The sequence below is a fragment of the Stegostoma tigrinum genome, chromosome 21, assembly GCF_030684315.1.
Source record: "Stegostoma tigrinum isolate sSteTig4 chromosome 21, sSteTig4.hap1, whole genome shotgun sequence".
In the NCBI taxonomy this organism is placed as follows: domain Eukaryota; kingdom Metazoa; phylum Chordata; class Chondrichthyes; order Orectolobiformes; family Stegostomatidae; genus Stegostoma; species Stegostoma tigrinum.
The window spans coordinates 13,262,047-13,286,653 of record NC_081374.1 but is presented as its reverse complement, the minus strand read 5'-3'; the positions used below and the strand labels follow the sequence as shown (position 1 = coordinate 13,286,653).

The 24,607-nt window shown below is 42.5% G+C and overlaps 1 protein-coding gene across 1 annotated transcript in view; it reads left to right on the top strand.

Annotated features, from left to right (window-relative positions):
- The window catches only part of LOC125462663 (N-fatty-acyl-amino acid synthase/hydrolase PM20D1-like), a 78,270-nt gene that overhangs the window by 7,479 nt on the left and 46,184 nt on the right, over positions 1-24,607 (top strand). The window contains exons 2-4 of the mRNA XM_059653353.1: positions 9,273-9,505; positions 11,598-11,684; positions 19,765-19,898. Of these exons, the coding sequence (XP_059509336.1) occupies positions 9,273-9,505; positions 11,598-11,684; positions 19,765-19,898 (454 nt within the window). The remainder of the gene's footprint in view (positions 1-9,272; positions 9,506-11,597; positions 11,685-19,764; positions 19,899-24,607) is intronic.

Sequence of the window (24,607 nt, the reverse complement as noted above, 5' to 3'; positions counted from 1 at the left end):
TTAGAGGCTGTTGCTTTCTCCTGAGCTTATGTGCGGGCATTAATGTTCAGCATTTATTTAGAACCCAGCTCATAAGCAGAAAAAAAAGAATTATTTAAACAATAGTTGATGTTTCCATTAGGCAATGACTGACTCTTCCCTGAATGATGGAATGGACTCGAAGAGCCAAATGGCTCATTCCAGCGCTAATTTCTTATATTCTAAAGTTAAGGCCAGAATCAGCTCAGCTATTGGATAGGGCAGAGGGCGCAAAGTAACAAATTATCTACTTCTGCTCCTAATTTTTGTGTTCAATTTGTTTTCATCTGTCCCAAAAGAACTCCAATAGGCGAGAGACATTGAACAGCAATATAAAGATGGACCAAATGCTTTTATCTGTCTGTAATTATTGTAAAATCTTGTGCTGGAAAGCAGTGTAGGTGTTTGTCTACTTTTTAAAGTCTCTTGAAGTCCATATTTTGTAAACTGTACCAAAAGATTATCTCTTTCACTTTAATATTACTTTTTGAACCTCATGCTACAATAAAGAAAAATTCATTTTTAAGGAAAGACTGCCAAACAAAATTTAATGCAGACTGAAGTGTGGTGTGTTTAAATAAACATTAAATTAGGTGGTGGGTAATAGCTCGCTGCCTTTAATTCCCAGAGCCTCGAAGAAAAAAGGTATGAGACCCTTAGAAGAATAATCACTGCAAAGTGCAATTAAAAGGCTATCTAATGTTGTTAGAGTCATAGAGGTGTACAGCACAGTAACAGACCCTTCGGCCCACTTCATCCATGCTGACCAGTTCGATTTGTCTGCATTTGGCCCAGGTCTTTCTAAACCTTTCCTACCCATATATCTGTTCAAATGTCGTTTAAAAGTTGTAATTGTACCCACCTCCACCCTCTTCAGTTAACAATGAGTATTAATGGGGATCAGTAAATGTCTGCTGGTGAAAGACCTTGCTTAATATTCTTTTAAAAGAATACAACTCCAAAAGAAAAAGAAACAGACAAAATTTGGGAGCAAGATACTTCTTGAGCAGGTTTTTCATACAAGTAAGTGCTGCTGGTGATGCAAAGACAGCTTATTTTCATTGTTTTTCTGGCATTTCAGCTGCATGAGAACATTGAGCCCAGAGCTATCAGACAACATAGTGCAGTGAGCTACAAGAAGTCACCAAAGCTCTTACTGACTGGAGAATGGATAGGCAGTACTTTGCTGTATCGTCACCCTCCCATGTGACTCTTTCTCGCAATCTGTATCTAACCATGCTTTACCCACCTCTCCTTTCTTCCCCCCACCCCACTCAAAGCCTGTGAGTTTGCTTTTCTCCTCCGATCTGCTAAGCATCTTGTGGCATTTTTCTCCATGGAAAGGGGCTGTGCATTCGGACGCTGCTCGAAATGCAGCTGGAAAAGGCTGTGTGTCCGTGCCAAGTTTCCATAGCTTAGACATGTTCCTAATCAGGATCCCAGACAATGAAGGAAATAACTCTAAGATTTACTGATGGAGATGTTGAAATCACATCAGAGAAGATGATGATTATAATGGCTACCTTGACCAAAGGTCAACAAAGAAGATTTAAACTGCAGCTCAGGAAATGTATGCGGGTGGGGTGAAACATTATCTTGAAAGTGCTGACCAAGGATTTCCTTATCTTCCAGATACACATAAATACATGCATAAATTGGGTAGTGAAGTGAGGAAGAGGAAGTTTACTTACAGTAAATTGTCCAAATGTAACTTTTCTAATGTTACTTGAATAAGTATGCCAACATTTTAAACTCTAGAGACATGCTAAATGTCTGCTTGTTGCTAAGGTTACATAGAATATGCAAAGGAACTATGTTTTGAAACAAACTACTTCCTGTGAGTGAACTGAAAGTTACAGTTTCTAAAATAAAGCATTGCAGAATTGTCAAAATTTTAACTTGTTAATTCCATTAGTATTATTCTGAAATAAATAAGTGTATTGCCATTGCTTTAACATATTTTACAAATGGAAGTTTAATAATGGATAACAATTTCACAACATTCTTTTAGCTACATAAGTCAGACAAGGTTATAACATGGTTTTTTTTTCAACATTATAGATTAATGGGCACTGTTAGAACTCAAAGGAGCTAAGTCTTTATAAAGTTAAAAGCTTTCATTCATACACACTTTACATAATATACACTTTCAATTGAATATTCACAATGTCTGTGCGCTCTTGTGTACATTATTTTGTGAAACAATTGGCTAATAAATATAATTAACAAGTGACAACACTCAACGGCACTGTAAAAGAATCAAAATCACAAAGGAAAATTTCAAAATTTGTATTAATATTTGGTGTTTGGGTGCTGAGGATGAACTACAGTCCCTGTGGTACTCACCATAGAATCCCTACAGTGTGGAAAGAGGCCATTCAGCCCATCAAGTTGACACCAGCTTCTGAAGAGCATCCCACCCACAACCAGATCCCACCATATTCTCATAACTCTACATTTACCGTGGGTAATCCACCCAGCCTACACAATCCTGGACACAATGGAATAATTTAGCACAGCCAATTCACCTAATCTGTGGGAGGAAACCGGAGCACCTGGTGGAAATCCATGTGGACACTAGGATAACGTTTTAAGTGCCGCACAGACAGTTGCCGGATAGTAGAATCAAACCCGGGTCCCTGGCACTGTTACACAGCAGTGCTAACCGCTGAGCTGCCCAAAGTTCCACCAGTTAAGGAAGATCTTGAGTGTGCCAGGGACACGCTGTCCCTTCTCCAGGGACACCCCAATATAGATGTTGCCACCGAAGAGATACGATAAGACTTGGTTCAGAAACAGACCCATAACAGGGGTCTTCAATCTCTTTTTCTGTCTGTTCACTGGATGAGGGCATTGCTGCTAAGCCAGCATTCATTGGCAAGAGGGCAGCTGAGCGCCAACCATATTGCTGTGGGTCTGGAATCACATGTAGACCAGATTGTGTGAGGATGGAAGATTTCATTCTCTGGAGAACACTCGTGAGCCAGATGGGTTTTTCCCAACACTCGGAAACACTTTCATGGTCATCCTGAGACTCTTAATTCCAATTTCTTTCCAAATAGAATTAAAATTGCACCATCTGCCCTCACAGGATTCAAACCTGGGTCCCCAGAACATTCCCTGGGTCTTTGGGTTAATTGTCAAGCAATAATACCACTAGGCCATTGTGTCCTGTGAAAGATCAGGAGGGTGGGTTTGAAGTGCAGACAGAACTTGAGCAACAGCTGCCTCGAAAAGTTAGAGGTTGCGATCTCGCCCTGTAGATAGGAGGACAAATGAAGATGAATACGCATGAGAATAAATACTCAGCAGCTGAACACAGTTTTAAAACCCCAATATATGTATCATTAAGATATTTTTAAGGTTAGATTCACAGTACTGTATTGTGACTGAGCCATGCAAGATGCTTCAATTTCCTCCCTATTTCAAGATACATAAGGCACATAGATCCAAAGTCTCTTTGGATAAGGTATTCGAAAGTTGAAGAGTGTGGAGTTTATTCTGCTGTTGCACTTCCTTCTCAATTTGTTATTAAGTTTCATGACTTAGCAGAATCACAGTCTGATTTCACAGCTGAATGTTTGTATCTAACCAAAACAACCTTGTTTCACTTGTGTAATTTAACTTGAAAGCATGCATTTTTTTAAATGGCAGAATGTGATTGAGGAGAAGTGATAATGTTCACTCTGCCGTCATGTCACTTGAGAACCAGTAAATTGTTTGTGGAGCCTGGAATAACATGATGCTCAAGATTCCATCCCAGATAAAATTGTGAAAGAGCTGCTTTGTATTGATTTATGAAGACCGAGTTCCATTTTTCTTTGCTGTACTGGACATGTCTTCAAGTGAAGATAAACTCCATTGAAATAACATCTTTTAACAGTTTTTTGCCAATGACGGATTCAATTGGGATTACAGTTTTATAGTACAGAAAATGTGGAAGATAGAAATAACAGTGCTTCCTTTATTTGTAGGAAATAGTAGTTTGATCTTCCCAGAATCCTTTCCTTTCCTGCCACTGTATGAGGATGTGAGTAAATGCAACAGTCTCAGAATGATGGTAAAACAATTGATCGTACTTTACGTGAAGTAAGATGAAGAGCTGTATTCCAGCCCAAACAAGAATTATCTTCTGTTTGCTTACTGACCAAGTGTGTAAGGGAAATTCCATTTTGTGTAGCCTGCTGGTCAGTCTCCTGAGGGAGGTCCTTCTCTTTCTGCTTGCCACTGCTTTTCTCCCGAGGGGGTTCCTGTGAAGATTAACATTGACGTACAGCTGTGAAAAGACAGACAATTTGACCAACTGTGGCTAAAAGGGAAAGGAAGGGAAGGAAAAGGCCCGGGGATAAGAAGAGGCAAACCTAAAATGTCCCAAGACCAGATTTGTGCCACCAGTGATTATTAATTCTGAGTTGAAACTCCTTAAAACGATAAATAGAGTCTAATTATCTATATTATGTTATATAACTATAGTATATACACATTATTTATTTATTATATTATGTACTATGTTATATATCTAATTATCGATAAAGTTTTGTTGCAGTTAATGGGCTTTGCATATAAATTAATCAATTGGAAAACACAGGTGATTACCTAGTGGTTATTAACGGATGAAAAAAAGGCACAGATGATTTGACAATGGGAGAGAGAAGTTTAATTGTGTGTAATAGCACTTCTGGATATGTGTTTCAAAAAAAATGAGCAGTGGCTCATACGGTTATTGTGGCACAGTGGCAGCGTCCTCGAGAAAGGCTTAGGTTCAAGTTCCACCTTCTCTGGAACTGTGTAATGATAGCCCTGAACAGGTTAATTAGAAAATATCTAACAGAGCCTGGAAGGCTGCTTTGGTGCAGTGGTAATTAGCCTGCTTTTTGAGTCAGGGGGCCTGTGTCCAAGTCCCACCCACTCCAGAGGCGTGCAATAGCATATCTGAAAAGATTAAATTGAAAATATTTTAACAGATCCTTAATTGTCAATATGGCTTGTTCTGGTTAAGAAAGGGAGGGTAAATAAGATTTGTATGTGTACTTCAATAATATTTGTATTTAAATAAGATTTGCAATCACAGGATATCTGAAATGACTTTTCAGCCAATGAAGTACTTGTGTTGGGATTGTTGCTGCATTCCCTTTGACCTACCAGGGCATACCCACCACCAGCGCCCACCTACCACCGCCATTCCACTACTTCCTTTCCCACCCCCTTTATCTACAGCTCCCGCTAACCCACATCCAGTCCTGAAGTAGGGTAATACCCAAAACGTCGACTGCACCTTTCCTCCAGATGCTGGCTGGCCTGCTGTGTTGTTCCAGCCTCCTCTTTGTCTACATTGGATTCCAGCATCTGGAGCTTATTTTTGTCTCTAACAATTTTAACGCAACAGGCTCCCACAAAAACCAAAGTGATAATGTACGGATGATCTGCTCCTGTCGATAAGATAAATATTGGCTATATCACTGTGGATAACACCCCTGCTGTACTTCAAAGGCAGATATCTTCCCCTGACAGAGGAGTTAAAGACTCAGTTTAACAATCCATCCAAAAGATAGCATCAATTTCAGTTCAATACTGGAGAGTTCGACTTTATTGAGATTGGAACTCACGTCCTCACACTGTTTCCGATATAAAGTATGGAATATGTGCCTTATATTAAATGAAGCCCATTCTTTTCTCTATCTTTGCCCCACAACTTTTTTATTTCATAAAAGTAAGACAGCCACTCATAAACCCAGTCGAGTTTTTAATGGGAACGTCTTTAACCATTGAATGTTTAGAATGAAGAACTTGCATGGTGAAATAGTTGAGGTGAATATAGGGGAGGTTGGATACGTTCACACAAGAAAAGAACAAAAGGATTGTTGAGAGTATCAGGCAACGCAGGGTGTGAGGAGGCTTATGTCAGCATCACGACCAAACTGGACTAGTTGGGCCAAATGGTCTATTTCTGTTTCATTCATTCTGTGCAATTCTTCAGAGATTTTGCAACATGTCACTTTTTTATCTCAGAGCTTTTTTTTAAAATATGTGTCATGTTAACTCTTAATGGTGAGATTATTTTGTAATTTTAATGTAGTTTAGATAATGCCACCACAATTGCTAAAAATGGTACTTCTCCACAGGAAACCTACAGTGGGGAAACAGGGCCTTTGGCCCAACAAGTCCACACCAACCCTCACAGCATCCTACCCAGACCCCTCCCTCCATAATCTACGCATCACTGAACATGGCACTGAACACTGAACATGGGCAATTTAGCATGGTCAACCCACCTTTCCTGTATATCTTCGGACCATGGGAGAAAATCCACTCAGACATAGAGAGAATGTGCAAACTCCATACAGACAGTCATCCAAGGGTGGAATCCAACCCAGGTTCCTGGTGCTGTGCGGCAGCAGTGCTAACCATTAAGCTATCATGCTGCTATTCCATTACCAAAATATTTACCTCCTTAGGCAGTTCCCCAACGGTGGTGCACTTCAGCTGAACACTTGAGAAGTAACAGAATGATCTGGCTTTTCATTTTGGAATTTTATTGTACTTCTCCAATCCTGCAACAAACCACTGGAGTTGCATTCTGTATTCTAATTGGTGTAAGTGATTATCTTGTATTGTAGTATTTTGACTTGCCCACTTGGCTGGCTTCAGATTCTGAGATGATTCTTAATCATAGAATCACAGAATGACGGATATTCAGCCCATCATTTTAATTACAGCTTTTGGACGAAACTCAGCTGCTCTTTACCCTTAGTCATGAAATATTTACATCTTCAATTATAAATTGTGTCGTTTTATGTCTTAATAGACTCCTATCCATGTACCTGTAAAAATATCTTTAAAATGTTGTCATTGTACTTGCCACTAATACTTCCTCTGCCAAACAAAGGCAAATGGGACGAGAACAGTTTAGTAAATGTGGTTGGCATGGATGTGATGGGCTGAAGGACCTGTGCCTGTGCTGAATGACTCTATATTCAAGTATAAACTATGAAAGTGTTTATACATTTGTGCTTCATGTCCACTCTGTCATCCAAACAATTTTATTTATTTGCATTTGGAAAATATTATGGTTTATTGAGTGATAGCACACAAGTTAATTTGTGCAGTGCTTTCTGAAATAAACTGTGAGAATCTCGTGTAGTTAGCACTTTGCTAAGAAGAACAAGGCTTCTCCTCATTTTATTTAGGTTAAAGAGGGGAACATAGGAACGTTCACACCTTGAGCCTACCCCACCATTATATTGGACAGGGATGATAGGGCAGGTGATAACCTTGTGGTATTACCACTAGGCTGTTATATCTGGAGACCCAGATAACATCCTGGGGTCCTGAGTTCAAATACCTGACGTGGTGGAATTTGGGTTCAATTTTTTAAAAATTTGGAACCAGGAGTTTAATGATGACCATGAATTCATTACCGGTGTTGGGAAACATGTTACACAAGGATGCCTTTGGAGTGGGTGGGATTTGAACCCAGGGCATCTGGCTCAGAGGTGGTAACACTGTCACAGTGCTTCAATAAAAACTAGCATATTTATAACATTTTTTGAAAAGCACAGGAGAAACTCAGAAGGTCGGGCAGCATCTGGTTTATTAATGTCCTTCAGGGAAGGAAACCGCCATCCTTACCTAGTCTGGCCTACATGTGACTCCAAACCCTCAGCAATGTGGTTGACTCTTAACTGCCCTCTGGGGTGGGCAATAAATGCTAGTCTTGCCGGTGAAGCCCTCATCCCGTGACTGATCTTTTAAAAAAAAACATCTAAAATGCTATCCCTATGGTCTGGAAATCTACCAATTTCTGTCTCAAACATGCTCAGTAATTGAGCTTCCATACCCACGGTGGGAGTGAATTCCAAAGGTTCACCACCTGAGTGAAGAAATCCTTCCAAGTCTTTGTGTTAAATGGCCCGATCCTTATTCAGAGACCATGCTCCTTGCTATCAGATTCACCAGCCCACTCGAAATATCCTATCTATGTCCACATCGTTATATGCTATAAAAATCTTGCGAAGTTTCAATGAGACCATCTCTCATTCTTTGAAATTCCAGAGAACGCATATCCGGTTTCCTCAATCTGTCATAAAACAATGGCAGGGGTTAAACTGGTGAACCCCTTGTTGCGTTCCTTCACAGTCAAGGGTATCCTTCCTTTGATAAGGACACCAGAATTGTACGTGATATTCCAGGTATTAAACTCATGTTTTAAGCAAGACATCACCAAGATATTTTTCAAGACACAATAAGCATCTGGCTAGAAGCACACTACATGAAGTCTGTTTAAGCTTGTTTCATGCAATGTTCAATAAGTAAATTCCTCTTTGTTAGTCGGTTGGCTGATCTATTTCCACTATAGTTGATTTAAACATGGGTGTAGCTCTGAGAGCTAGAGGAAACAGAAGCTTCCAGAAATACTTAAGAGCTCTAATCTGGGAACATGTTGTGTAGAGAACTTGTGATGGCTGATATTCTTAAGCAGTGTAAATAAACCTGGTGTCGATACTTTTAATAAACCTGCTCAGGCATGTTACACAAGGATGCCTTTGGAGTGGGTGGGACTTGAACCCAGGGCTTCTGGCTCAGAGGTAGTAACACTGCCATTGTGCTTCAATAAAAACTAGCATATTTATAACATTTTTAAAAAGGCACGGAGAAACTCAGAAGGTCTGGCAGCATCTGTGAAGAGCAAAAAAATGGTAAAAGCCTTCATTAGTATAGGGGTCATATCTGATTTGTTCTGCGGTAAGACAGCAATACAAAATATATTGCAAATTAGTAAATACACAACATTTAGGTTCTACAAATAACTACTGATGAACATTATGAATTTAAGTCATAAAGAAATGGCAAAGAAATGATTCTTGTCACTTAAGAGACTGAGAGAGAGAGAGAGAGAAGAGAGCAGAATTAGGCCATTCAGCCCGTTGAGTTTGCCCTGACACAAAAACCGAAGTTGCTGGAAAGGCTCAGCAGGCCTGGCAGCATCTGTGAAGAAGAAAATCAGAGTTAACATTTCAGGCCCGGTGACCCTCTGCTCTGGCGTTCAATCTACTCCTCAACCCCATTCTCCTGCCTTCTCTTACCACGAGCATTTTTAAATTCTGCGGCAGGCTTACAAGGGATCTGCTATGCAGGGACAAAGCGTTGCATTCATTTCTCAAAGACGCTTGCAAAAACCAGGATCTTAAAGAAAAACTCAAAAGCCGCATCTGCTCATTACCTGATTACATTATCCATTTTTTGTTTCTTGGCAGTATTTCCCACTGTGTTCTCATCGAACTTTGTACAACATGAGATTATCGCTAACTACAGTCACTTGTTTACTGTCCATGGATCAAACGACAGCCTGCAGCCATTCATGCTGATTGCCCACCTGGATGTGGTCCCTGCATTGGAAGAAGAGTGGGATGTTCCACCGTTTTCTGCAGAGGAGAAGGATGGCTATGTATATGGACGTGGGTCTATGGACGACAAGTCATCTCTTATGGTACAAGTTTCTGAAGTTAAATGTTCGAACTCAATTTCCGGCAAACTGTTTAAAACCCATTGCCTGATCCATCTCTGGAAAATGTATTATTGCACATGCCAAATCAATCATTTTATTCCTTAGAGTTTTCCACTCTGGAATCCTTCGTCATTCTTTGTGCTGGGGGAAGAAAAATACAGCTGTAAGGTCTGCCCAGCTCAATCAGTTTCCTTTCCTAAAACACAACTTTCCTACAACGTCACTTCATAAAAATCCAGTTGGCTTTTATTGTGGTCAGGTTGACATTTGTGAAATAAAGCTGTTTAACTTTGCACTTTCACCAATTAGTCAGGCAATGAGTTGGCTTTAACTTCAGGCCTGGAATAAAATGCATGAGATAAGAAAGGGGAATCGTATCTGCTGAACTCTGGAATTGTTTCAGAATCATACAGCACAAAAACAGGACCTTTGGCCTAACCCATCCACGCCAACCAGGTTTCCTAAAGTCTATTTGCCTGCATTTGATCCATATCCCTCTAATCCTTTCTTAACCCTGTACCTGTCCAAATGTCTGTTAAATGTTGCAATTGCACCTTTATCTAGCATTTCGTTTGGCATGTTTTCAAATGAATTATCCAGCAAACAAAATAAGCAAATTGTTAATTTAACCATGGGAGTAAGAAGAGAAAGCCTAGTAACTAGTACATGCAGAATAAAACAAAATCTAGGAAATGTTTGTGTAATTGAAATATTTAATAAATCTTCAACTTATACATGGCGAAGGAATGAGAAGCCCTTTTTACAGAGACAGGCTGATTCGAAAAGTTGGGTTTATTTAACTCTTTGCAACGTCAGGCTCAGACTATTCTTTGGTCTGATAGTAGTTTCTTCCACGGGTGACCTATGATTCAATGTGGTGTTGGCTAGCAATTTGCTTGCCACCCGTGTCAGCTATTAGTTTGTAAAGTGCAGCATGAGTGGGACGTGGAATTCAGGAGAATAAACAGGAACGGCAGCTAACGTGGTGCACTGTTGGCCACAGCACCACACAGAGTGAGGGCAAGTCCGGAGATACTACAGTAACTGGGTTTGTTGCCCTTGGAGCAGAAAAGATTTTAGGAGTCGATTTAATCAACATATTCGCAGTCGTAGAGTGATAGGGGAAATGTTTTTTCAGGGACATGATGGGCAGAATGGCTTCTTTCTGAGCGGTTTTATTTTACTATAATAATGCCTCTGTATAGGAGCTTATGGATTGTGTTCAACAGATCGTCCAATCTATATTGTGTGAGACTGTGAATTGTCAGCTTTTATAAAATTTGTGTTTTTTGAGATTTTTCCCTGATGAGTTCATGGGCTGTGAGCATTGCTGGCTAGACCAGCATTTATTGTCTGTTCCTAATCGCCCTTGAAAAGGTGGAAGTGAGCTGTCTTCTTGAACTGCTGCAATCCTTGGGGTATAGGAAGATCCACGGTCAGGGAAAGCATCCCTTTATTTAAGACAACAAGGTGTAAAGCTGGATGAACACAGCAGGCCAAGCAGCATCAAAGGAGCAGGAAGGCTGACGTTTCGGGCCGAGACCCTGAGTTGACCCAGTTATAGTGAAGGAATGGCAATGTATTTCCAAGTCAGACCGGAGAGTCGCTTGGAGAGGAACTTGTGTGTGTGGTGGTGTTCCCTTGTCAGAGGTAACCTTGGTAGATGTCATAGGTTTGGAAGATGTCATCCATGAAGCCTTGATACAGCATGTCCTGTCATTCTTGCAATGAAGACAGTTACACACCTAATGATTTGTATTCTATTCGACTCAGCCAGAGGATTTGAGACGGATAACGCAATTTTTAAGCAGACAAAGATTTTTCCATAACTACTACCCAAGTTTGCACCCTGGTGAGGAGGACACTTCAGTTGTGATAAAGGCCATCACGTTAAGTGTGATGCTTCCTATTTTTGTGTTGTAGAACGTTCTGACATAACGCAGACAATCGTGGACCCTGTGTTTCCCTAATCATAAGATCTTTGCCAAGGTTTAACTCTTAAGCATATCGAGAACCTGTTTAAAGAAAATTCCAGTGCTGGTGCATCTGTATTTAAGTATTCTGTTTTCCCTAGGGAATCCTCCAAGGCCTGGAATTCTTACTGAAACGAGGCTACAAACCCTGTCGATCATTCTACATTGGAATTGGACATGATGAAGAGGTAACTCAAGGTCAAGTGCTGAACCTGGGAGGTTGGGGTACGGGGCCTTCTGTAGTGGAACAAATGCTTTGGAGATAAGAAGAACTGCAGATGCTGGAGCCAGAGATAACACAGTGTGGAGCTGGAGGAACACAACAGGTCAGAGAGTGTCAGAGGAGTAAGGAGGTTAACAAACAAAAGAAATAGAAGCAGGAAAGGAATTTCTGGCCCACACCCTGCACTGATATTCATTAGATGATATTTGATTTTGACTTCATTTACTTACACACTCCTCATACCATTTAGTTCCCTGAGAGACCTAAACTGTGTCTGTCACAGCCTCACATTTATTCAATGATGGAGGTACAGCCTTCCTGGGTAGAGAATTCCAAATTTCACAATCCTTTTGAATGAAAAAGTAATCTCCCAGTATCAATCCCAAGTGATCAGCCACTTAACTTGAAACTGTGAGATAGTAGGAACAGACGATGCTGGAGTCTGAGATAACAAGGTATGGAGCTGGAGGAACACAGCAGGCCAGGCAGCATCAGAGGAGCAGGAAAGTTGATGTTTCGGGTCAGGACTCTTCTTCTGAAGAAGAACTTTCCTGTGATGCTGCCTGGCCTGCTGTGTTCCTCCAGCTCCACACCTTGTTATCTTGAAACTGTGCCTTCTCAGTATCTATGCTGTCACATCCCTTCACAGTCTTGAATGTTTTCAATGAAATTACCTGTCATTCTTCTTAACTCCAGAGAACATAGATCCAGCTTACCCAGCTCTTTAACAATAGGATAACCTCTCATTCAAGACATGACCCTAGTGAGCTTCACTATTATCTCCAAGGTAAGTATTCCCTTCATTTTACATGAAGACTGCAACTGCATTTCACCAAATCTCTATATAATTGCAAGAGTGCTTTAGTTTTAAGCTGATAACACAGTGTGGAGCTGGGGGAACACAGCAAACAAGGCAACGTTGGAGGAGGAGGAAAGTTGACATTTCGGGTCAGAACTGTTCTTCTGAAGAAGGGTCCCGACCCGGAACGTCAACTTTCCTGCTCCTCTAATGCTGCCCAGCCTGCTGTGCTCCTCCAGCTCCACACTGTGTTATCTCTGCCTCCACACTGTGTTATCTCTGCCTCCAACATTGGCAGTTCTTACTATCCCTTAGTTTTATACTTCCTTGCATTAAAGGCCAACATACCATATGTCCAACTGCTTGCTGCACTTGCAAACTAACTATGTGTTCCTTGTGCAAGATTGTCGAAGCATTTACAAGTTTCACACCATTCTTCAAAAAAAATACAAATTTCTGTTCTTGAAGCCAAACAGAATAATCTTACCATTCTGTATATCATACTCCATTTACCACTTTGTTGCACATTCATTTAGCTTGTCAATATCTTATTGTAGCATCTGTGTCTTTCTCCCAGCTTGCATTCACACCCAGCTTTGTATCATCAACAAACCTATATCACTATTCTCTGTCTCTTCATCGAATTTATATTTATGAAAGGTGAAAGACTGAGTGCAGCAAAAATGCCAAGAGTCAGGAATACTGTTGGAGAGGAAGTTAACTAACTAATTAGTAAGTATTTATAAAAGCACACAGAATGAGGAGAAAATGGGTGGATCACATTAGAAGATCTCAAGGCAGTGAAAACACTCAAAAGAGCATTAAAATAGTTGTGTGTTGACTTGGCTGTATAGGAACAAACTCATTTCTAAATCAGGCAGTTGTGGGTTCCTGTGTTGAGACAAAATTGGCCATATAATTTAGGCTGTTGCTTCAGTACAGTATGGAAAAAGACTGGTAGTGTCAGAATTATGTTTTGGGTTAGATTGAGGCCCCGTTTGGCGGACTTTGAAATTTAAATGGACTTTTTGAAAAGGAAGGTGTAGCATTAGAAAGTGAAAGCTTTGGGATGTTGGGCTCTGCTGCCTACAAATCGATTTCCCTGTTTACCAATAAAATTTTAGTAAGAACGCTTCAACACAAATAGAACACAACATGGCTTGTACCAAAGATAATAGGGACTGCCGATGCTGGAGAATCCGAGATAACAAGGTGTAAAGCTGGATGAACACAGCAGGCCAAGCAGCTTCAGAGGAGCAGGAAAGCTGACGTTTTGAAGGATGTAGGCCCGAAACGTCAGCTTTCCTCCCCCTAAGAGGACTTGTACCAAGGTGCTTCTCACAAACCTAAAACTAAAGTATGCCATGGAGCCACATAAGGGGGTACTGGGTCAGCTGACTAAAAACACAGGCTTTAAGGTAGATAGGTAGATACATGGAAGTAATTCCCAAACCCGGAGTCTTGACAACTTGACTCCCTCCTCTTGAAGCAATTGTGATTGGGAATGCGCAAGAGGTCAGAATATCTTGAAGGTTTTGTAGGTATCTTGAAGGCTCGAAACAAGTGCTGTGAGATGTTTAAAGGACACAATAAGGAACTATGTAATGATACAACATCTTGTCTCCTTTAAGAGTGGTGTTAATGACCTTTGAGAAGACATTTCTCAGATTTCCCTTTTCTTTAGCGCCCCCCCCATTAAAGTTGTAAAGTGTGAAGGGCAATGCAGTGCTCATTGCTTAATATAAGCCTGAAGCCTTAATAATTTCAAATAAAGTGTGTAAGTTCAATCTAACCATCATTCCTCAATAGTCAATGGCATTACAATTGTTGAAGCCCCAAATATCACGACCTGGAGGCTACCATTGACCGGAAATTGACCTGGACTAGACATACAAATGCTGTGGCTACAAGAACAGGTGAGATGCTATGAATCCTGCAGTGAGTAACAGACACCTGGCTCCCCAAAGCCTGTCCATCATCTACAAGGCTCAAAGCAGGTGTATAATGGAATTCAAGATAACAAAGTGTGAAGCTGGATGAACACAGCAGGCCAAGCAGCATCTCAGGAGCACAATACTCCCCACTTTCCTGGCTGAGTGCAAGTCCAACAACACTGAAGAAGCTTGACACTGTCCAGGACAAAGCAGCCTGCTTAATTGACACCACATCCACAAACACCCAGTCCCTCTACTACCTCCGCTCAGTAGCAGCAGTGTGCATTATCTATTGGACGTGTGGCAGACATTCAACAAATCTCCTTGGACAGCACTTTCTAAACCATGACTGCACTCCCTGCAAGACTTCCTCCAAGCCGCTCAACACCCTGACTTAGAAATACATTACTGTTTCCTTACTGTCACCTTGTCAATATTGTAGAACCAGCTTTCATTAATGGAGGGATTGAGTTCAAGAGCCGTGAAGTTATGCTCCAGCTGTACAAAAACCTGATTCGGCCACATCTGGAGTATTGTGTCCAGTTCTGGCCGCCTCATTACAGGGAAGATGTGGAAACGTTGGAAAAGGTGCAGAGGCGATTTACCAGGATGTTGCCTGGAATGGAGGGAAGGTCTTACGAGGAAAGGTTGAGAGAGCTAGGGCTGTTCTCTTTAGACCTAGGAAGGATGGGAAGTGACTCGATAGAGGTGTACAAAATGATCAGAGGCACAGAGTAGACAGCCAGAGACATTTTCGTCAGGTGGAGGTAGCTTTTATGAGGGGCCGCAGTTTTAAAGTGAACGGAGGTAGATATAGGGGAGACGTCAGAGGTAGCTTCTTTACTCAGAGAGTGGTGGGGGTGTAGAATGCATTGCCGGAGAGGGTAGTGGAGTCGGCCTCATTAGGGGCATTTAAGCAGCTATTAGATAAGCATATGGATGATAGTATAAGGTAGCGTTGGAGGTTAGATAGGTCTTAGGTTTAGGACAAGAGTTTGGCACAACATCATGGGCCAAAGGGCCTGTACTGTTCTATGTTCTATGTTCTATAACCACCTCCCTATAGGCATCATGGATACCCCTACAGCAAATGGAGTGCAGGGGCTCAAGAAGGCAGTTCACCACCAATTTGTCAAGGGCACGGAGGGATGGGCAATAAATGCTGGCCCAGCCAGCAACACACACATTCCATGAGTGATTATTTAAACAAAAACAAGTGAGTCAGGAAACGTGGAAGTGGCAACTTTTCAAATGTAAATGATCCAAGAACAGAAGAGGTCAGTTTACTCCAGAGTTTCAAAGAAATGGGCTTTCTTAATAGATGATGCAGGCAGTCTCAAAATCAATTTGCACATGAATTTGGATATATTAGAACTCTTTTGCGCATGAATTTGGATATATTAGAACTCTTTATTACAACCGCAGAAGATAGTTTAGAACTTCTCCTCTTGTATTGTAGATCACTTCTATGTGAACAATGTGGTTTGCTGGGATCTTATCAATTCCTATCTGCAGTGTCTGAATTTCATAAAACTGTCCCACTGTAACTGATCAGAGATGATGGGAACTGCAGATGCTGGAGAATCTAAGATAACGAAGTGTGAAGCTGGATGAACACAGCAGGCCAAGCAGCATCTCAGGAGCACAAAAGCTGACGTTTCGGGTCTAGACCCTTCATCAGAAAAGGGGGATGGGGAGAGGGTTCTGAAATAAATAGGGAGCGAGGGGGAGGCGGACCAAAGATGGAGAGAGGAGAAGATAGGTGGAGAGAAGAGACTAGGTGGGCAGGTAGGGAGGGGATAGGTCAGTCCAGGGAGGACGGACAGGTCAAGGGAGTGGGATGAGGTTAGTAGGTAGGAAATGGAGGTGCAGCTTGAGGTGTGAGGAGGGGATAGGTGAGAGGAAGAACAGGTTAGGGAAGCAGGGACGAGCTGGGATGGTTTTGGGATGCAGTGGGGGGAGGGGACGAGCTGGTCTGGTTTTGGGATGCAGTGGGGGGAGGAGAGAGTTTGAAGCTTGCGAAGTCCACATTGATACCATTGGGATGCAGGGTTCCCAAGAGGAATATGAGTTGTTGTTCCTGTGAACTTTGCGTGGCATCATTGTGGCACTGCAGGAGGCCCAGCATGGACATATCGTCGAAGGAATGGGAGGGGGATGGCCCTGGTCGACCCATTGTCTCCGCCGGCTCCTGCCCACCGAACTCATCTCCACCTATCTGGATAATAAAATGTGAGGCTGGATGAACACAGCAGGCCAAGCAGCATCTCAGGAGCACAAAAGCTGACGTTTCGGGCCTAGACCCTTCATCAGAGAGCTCCTGAGATGCTGCTTGGCCTGCTGTGTTCATCCAGCCTCACATTTTATTATCTTGGAATTTCCAGCATCTGCAGTTCCCATTATCTCCACCTATCTGGACTCCATTTTCACCCCTTGGCCCAGGGACTCCCCACCTACGTCCATGACACCATTCACGCCCTCCACCTCCTCCAGAATTTCCAATCCCCTGGCCCCCAACACCTCATTTTCACCAATGACATCCAGTCCCTATACACATGCATTCCTCATGCAGATGGCCCCAGGGCCCTCTGCTTCTTCCTGCCCCGCAGTCCTGACCGGTCCCCCTCTACCGACACCCTCATCCGCCTAGCCAAACTCGTCCTCACCCTCAACAAATTCTCTTTCGATTCCTCCCACTTCCTACAGACAAAGGAGGTGGCCATGGATACCCACATGGGACCAAGCTATGCCTGCCTCTTTCTAGGTTACGTTGAACAGTCCCTCTTCTGCACCTACACAGACCCCAAACCCCACCTCTTCCTCCGTTACATTAATGCTCTCAAGAGGAGCTCGAACAGTTCAGCCACTTCAGTAATACCTTCCACCCCAACCTCAAGTTCACCTGGGCCATCTCCAACACATCCCTCACCTTCCTGGACCTCTCTGTCTCCATCTCAGGCAACCAGATAGAAACTGATGCCCATTTCAAGCCCACCAACTCCCACAGCTACCTAGAATACACCTCCTCCCACTCACCCTCCTGCAAAAATTCCATCCCCTATTCCCAATTCCTTTGTCTCCACCGCATCTGCTCCCAGGATGAGGCATTCTACTCCCGCATATCCCAGATGTCCGCGTTCTTCAAGGACCGCAACTCCCCCTGCAGTGGTCGAGAACGCCCTTGACCGTGTCTCCCGCATTTCCCGCACCACATCCCTCACAACCCGCCCCCACAATAACCGCATCATCCTCCGACACTTACGCCATCTACAATCCGACCCCACCACCCAAGACATTTTTTCATCCCCACCCTTGTCTGCCTTCCAGAGAAACCACTCTGTCCGGGACTCCCTTGTCTGCTCCACACCCCCCTCCAACCCCACCACACCCGGCACCTTCCCTTGCAACTGCAGGAAGTGCTACACTTGCCCCCACACCTCCTCCCTCACCCCTATCCCAGGCCCCAAGATGACTTTCCACATTAAGCAGAGGTTCACCTGCAACATCTGCCAATGTGGTATACTGCATCCACTGTACCCGGTGTGGCATCCTCTACATTTGGGGAAACCAAGCGGAGGCTTGGGGACCGCTTTGCAGAACACCTACGTTCGGCTCACACTAAACAACTGCACCTCTCAGTCGCGAACCATTTCCACTCCCCCTCCCATTCGTAGACGACACGTCCATCCTGGGCCTCCTGCAGTGCCACAACGATGCCACCCGAAGGCTGCAGGAACAGCAACTCATATTCCGCTTGGGAACCCTGCAGCCCAATCGTATCAATGTGGATTTCACCAACTTCAAAATCTCCCCTCCCCCCACTGCATCCCAAAACCAGCCCAGCTCTCCCCACCTGCCTAACCTGTTCTTCCTCTCACCTATCCACTCCTCCCACTTCAAGCCACACCTCCATTTCCTACCTACTGACATCATCCCATCCCCTTGACCTGACCGTCCTCCCCGGACTGACCTATCCCCTCCCTACCTCCCCACTCATACTCTCCTCTCCAACTATCTTCTCCTCTATCCATCTTCAGTCCACCTCCCCCTCTCTCCCCATTTATTTCAGAACCCTCTCCCCATCCCCCTCTCTGATGAAGGATCCAGGCCTGAAATGTCAGCTTTTGTGCTCCTAAGATGCTGTTTCGATGTGAGTCTCCCAATAAATACAGGTTTATTAGTGTTCGATGAAACTCAGCATTAACAATTAACTAAGAAACATATATATTGTCACTAATGTTAATATCACTGCAAAGTGGACAAACACAGCAAGTTTCGGGAAACTGTTTGAGAAAGTTATAGGGAAAAGCAGCAAAGTAGTGCTGAGGATTATCAGACTAGCCACAATCTCATTGAATGATGGAGCTGGAGTCAATGGGCTGAATCACAAACTTACGCTCCTGCATGTTATGGTTTAAGGTAAGGTGCATCCGAGTAAGTGCTTCCAATTTGTATGTGATCGTAGAATCCATACAGTGCAAATAGAGGCCATTCGGCCCGGTGGGTCTGAACTGACCTCCAAAGAGCTTCCCACCCCTCTCTGCTGCTTCACAGCACCAGGGACCTATGTTCGATTCCAGACTCGGGCAATTGTCTGTAAGTTGTTTGTACATTCTCCTCGTGTCTGCGTGGGTTTCCTGCAGGTGCTCTGATTTCCTCCCTCAGACCAAGGATGTGCAGATTAGCTGGATTGGCCATGGGAATTTGTCCATAGTGTTGAGGAATGTGTAGGCTGGGTGGCACTAGCCATGGAGAATGGAAGGTTATGGCATTGGGGCAGCTGGATGGGTCTGTGCAGGCTCTTCGGAGGGCCAGTGCAGACTTGATGGGCCAAATGGACTGCTTCCACATAGACTCACGATACTTTTATCAGCCCCTTGAGCAATTGGGGATGGGCAATATGTGCTGGTTCAGTCAATGGTGGCCGCAAGCTACGAATTAATAAAATGACTGTAAATTCAAGGCCTCAAGCTGAACAAGGAATCCAATAACAATGCAGTGTGACACTGTCAGACATGCTGTGGTCCAGATGAGCTGTTAAACCAGGCCATCTCGTCGGTGTAAAAGATTTTATGCCATTATTGGAAGTGCAAGTTAGGTTACAGTCCTATCAATCAATAATTATCCCTTAACCAACATCCTTAAAACAAAAGACCAACTGTTCAATCATTGCCACATTGCTCTTTATGGGACTTCGCTGTGGCAAATTGCCACATTTGCTACATTTCCAACTGACAATAAAGGGCTTTGGCAATAGTCACGAGTTTGTGAAAGGATTTATTGAAAGGCAAACCTTTCTTTCTTGCCTATAGGTTGGGGGAAACAATGGAGCTAAAAACATAGCAAAAGTCCTGCAGTCCAGAGGAGAAAAGCTCTACTTTCTTCTGGATGAAGGCTCAGTTATACTCGATGGAGTTATACCAGGGCTGGACAAACATGCTGCAATGTAAGTATCTTGGCTGCCCTTGTTCAAACAGCGTAATTTCTGTTGGTTATAAAGTCTTGGAGTCATAGAGATCTAAAGTACAGAAATAGACCTGTCAGCCCAACTCATCCACGCCGACCAAATATCATAAATTAATCTAGTCTCATTTGCCAGCATTTGGCCCATATCCCTCTTCATCCTTCCTATTAATGTATCCATCCAGATGCCTTTTAAATGTTGCAACATCCTTGTAAATCTTTCCTAGTTTCACAACATCCTTCCCATTGCAAGGAGACTAAAATTGAATGCAGTATTCCCAAAGTGGCCCAACCAAAGTCCTGTTCAACCATAACATGACATCCCAACTCCTTTGCTCAATGCACTGACCAACAAAGGGAAACATACCAGACGCTTCCTTGGTTATCCTGTCTATCTGTGACTCCACCTTCAAGGAACCATGAACTGCCCTCCAAGGTCTCTTTGTTGCCAGAAGAATATCTTTCACAAGCAGCGAATATCTACATAACAAAATAATGCAAAATACTTTTGTATGTAATTAATCACAGATCCTTTCCGGATGAAACTAGAAAGAAAATGCCCAGAGGGCGATGTGCTAAAACGGCTTTCACAGCTTAACTTTACAAATTCTCTTTTTTATAAGTCTGTGAATTTATGTGGAAATAAAAAAAAATGTTCATGTCATATAAAAGGGCTGACATAATCATCTTTTAATCCCATCCCCAAGTGGCAGTTTTAGTAAGGATGAAGACTTTTCTAACAGGATGGTGATCACAATTTGTTATTTAGTTCTATTGGAAAAGGTTACAATTGTGAGTTTTGACAAGGTCAGAAATCACACGACACCAGGCTATTGTCCAACAGGTTTATTTGAAAACACAAGCTTGTGTTTCCAAATAAACCTGTTGGACTATAGTCTGGTGTTGTATGATTTCTGACCTTTTCCACCCCAGTCCAACACCGGCAGCACATCGTGAATTTTGATATTATGTTTGAGGACTGCATTTAATTGAAATTTTAGCCAAGTCAGATGACCATGTTCTGAAGCGCATCAGTCTAATTTGATTGTTAGAAATTAAAGGGGACCCAGACTGTTTTTCTGGGAAGAGCTTGCAAGATGATATCTCTTGAACAAGGGCAATAGCTGGAATTCTAACAGCGGATGGACCGTTAATCTCCAATTTCCCAGAAAGTGTTGGTTAGTTGATTGATTGATTTTGTCAGGTTGTATCCATTATGTTGTAAACTGACCATTTAGTTACCAGATGAGAAAAATTGGGTTTTCTGAGATAGTTGATCAACATTTCTAACTGCAAACGTGCCCAACTGACTCATGTAGTTATGGAAAAGAGCTTTGAGGAAGGAAGAATATCTAAACTATCCCTAAAAACACTCCAACTCACTTAGTCTTCCAGGGCCCAGAAGAGGAAGAGGGCAGCTAAAGACTCAGAGTCTCTGAATCTCTGCACAGAAATGCAGGTGAGAGCTTGCCTTCAGATTGGAACAAACAAATTTATGAGCATTGAGACAGGTTGGAAGATTTACCTCGGGGGAGACTTCTTTTGGAAAATTCTAACAATGAAAGGGATTTCTGGAGTTTTAAGATTCTAAACTGGGAAAGGAAAAGGTCAGAAGTGTAAACCCTTGGAATTAAGAATCACTTTGAACTTATTTTGGAAGAATTGAATATCAACATAAAGAACAGTGTAACATATAGTTGTGAAGTTATTTTGTTAAATAAAATCTGGGGTCTTCTGTTTCTGGTTAAAATTAAAATTTGCTTACAAAGATAGTGTTTAGTCAATAGTGCTTTTAAACAGTAAATAAGTAAAAGAAACGAAATCTTGTCATCTTTCATCTATTAGCTGGAAGTTTGATTTCTTTTTATTAAGTACTCTATTGGTCTTGAAAGAAATCATAACAAACAAATGTTTGATTCCATCTCCATTCCTCCCCCAGGCTGACTGAAAGTCTATTTACTAGCTTAAACCTAAAGTAAATCTGAATGGAATTTATCTCTGGTCATGATGTGTTTTTAATAGGCTGTAGCATCAATACAACGATATGCCAGCCTCAGCTGAAATCTGGGATTGAGTCGTTTTCAGGCCCCATCTCTCCAGGTCAATGACAAATGAAATGCTAGCAGCCACAGCTACTATCCATACTCCTGGTGAACTGACTCAGCCAAAAATCATATGGAAAAACATGTAATGGCAAAACTTCTGTACCTGAGGGAAGATAGACCTCACAGCCCAATCCTTTGATAAAGGAAATTGGATCCCCAGAGAGAAATACTCTACCATTGTGTACACAAGTTCTGCCAATAGCTATCAAGTGTGTTTGGTATTTAACTCTGTTTTCTTAAAGTGGAGTCCAAACATAAATAGCAGTTAATGGGAGTTGTCTAATGTATTGTGAAAGCAAGAGTGCTCGTACACTCAAAAGAATGGGATTAAGGATCATCTTCCTGCCGTGTTGGAGACTGTAACTGCTGCCAATTCCACATTTGTTAAATACACACACTGGTTGCGCTTTCACAACTCATCAGATTCAGCATATGCTGTTTGTCAGCCTTGAACTTGTCTATGGTTTAAGGCACAGCCTGGAATTTTAGGAATGCCTTGGATATTTTGTATCATATTATGAGGCTCTGTTGAAAGCACAGAGCAAGATATAAACATTGTGATCATAAAGTTCAAAAGTAATTGCCAGATAAACCTGTCCACTGTCTTCACTCTTTTGAGCCAGTCCGTTCACTCCAACTATTGAGAATCTATCAAGGCTGGTTAGAATTGAAACACACAGAGTCCTTAAAGTCTCATGCCAATTACAAATTTTATGCACTCAACCATTTAGGAGTTCAGACTGTAAACACCAGGGTCCAGACCTGAAACGTCAGCTTTCCTGCTCCTCTGATGCTGCCTTGGCCTGTTGTGTTCCTCCAGCTCCACACCTTGTTTTCTTGGATTCTCCAGCATCGGCAGTTCCTACTATCACAGAAACAGACACTTTGGTCCAACTAGGCCGTACCATCCAAGTTTCCCAAACTAAACTAGACCCATTTGGCCCATATACCTCCAAACCTTTCCTATCATGTACCTGTCTAAAGGTCTTTTAAATATTGTAACTGTGCCTGCATCCACCACTTACTGAGGCAGTGCATTTCACACACAAACCACCCTCTGTGTGAAAATGTTGCCCCTCTGGTCTCTTTTCAATCTTTCTCCCCTCACCTTTAAAACATGCCCCCAAGTTTTGAACTCCTCCACCCTCATGAAAAGACCTTTGTGATTCACTTTATCTATGCCCCTCACGATTTTATAAACCTCTATGAGGTCATCCCTCAACATCTTATACTTCAGGAAATATGTCCCAGCCTATACTTAGAACTAAAACCCTCCAGTTCTGGTAATTTCCTGGTAAATCTTTTCTGAACTATCTCTAATTTAATAGTATCCTTCCATTAACAAGGTGACTAGAATTGTACACAGTACTCCAAAAGTGGCGTCACCAACATCCTAAGGACCTCTACATGTCGCCCCAACTCCTATACTCAATGGCCTGAGCAATGCAGGCAAACATGTTAAATACTTTCTTCACTACCCTATATACCTGTGAAGCAAAGTTCAAAGAACTATGTACCTGAACCCCTAGGTCTCTCTGTTAGACAACACTGCCCATGGCCCTACTATTAACTGTATAAGCCCTGCTCTTATTTTTTTCACCAAAATGCAATGTCTTGCATTTATCCAAATTAAACTCCATCTGCCACTCCTCAGGCCATTGGCCCAATTAATCTTTGTTTATACTGTTTACACATTGACAGTACATCCTCCAGCATAGCCCAGCATGGCACCAGGACAAGTGTTGGGTATTCCTCATAGCCTGAAATTCACCAAAGATCCTTAGATGCACCTCTTAAACCCATGACCACTTCCATCTAGAAGGATAAGGGTAGCAGGCACATGGGACACCACCACCTGCAAGTTCCCATCCAAGCAACTCACCATCCTGACCTGTAAATATATTGGCCATTCCTTTACTGTTGCTGGGTCAAAATCCTAGAATTCCCTCCCTAAGGACATTGTGGGTCAACACACGGCACATGGACTGTAGTAGTTTAAGAAGGCAGCTCACCATCACCTTCTCAAGGGTAATTTGAAACACAATACAAAATGCTGACCTAGCCAGTGATGCCAATGTTCCACAAGTGGATAAGAATATTACCACAGCACAGACAGAGCCTTGCTAAAATTTGAGCTATGGTGAAATGATGCAGTAAGCCCCAGAATCATCAGCTTCAGCAACTTAGCATTTATGTTGTAACTGCATTGCAGAATACAGATTGTTGAAGGACCTTCCTGGAAATGTACACAGGATCTACCAGATCTATCGCCACTACTTTGGTGGAAGTTCTCCAGGGATTTCCCCCAACTTTTCTCGCAAAACCCTCTTGGAAATTTGAGATGTTGTCTTGCTAAACAGCCGATCTTGCTAAAATCTTGTGTACACTGCTGCAACAGGCATGTAGAGTATCGAGTGCCAAATGTCTTGTGCTGAAAAGGCTCTTTCTTTAGAGCATTCCCTGTAAGGAGGTGAATGTTGTGTGTTAATGCCAAACCCCAGCTGACAGAGTCATTGATTTTGTAACATCTCAGGCATCAATCATCTCCTGCTAGGGTCCATTCTAGGTGATTGGGTCAGAAAAGCGA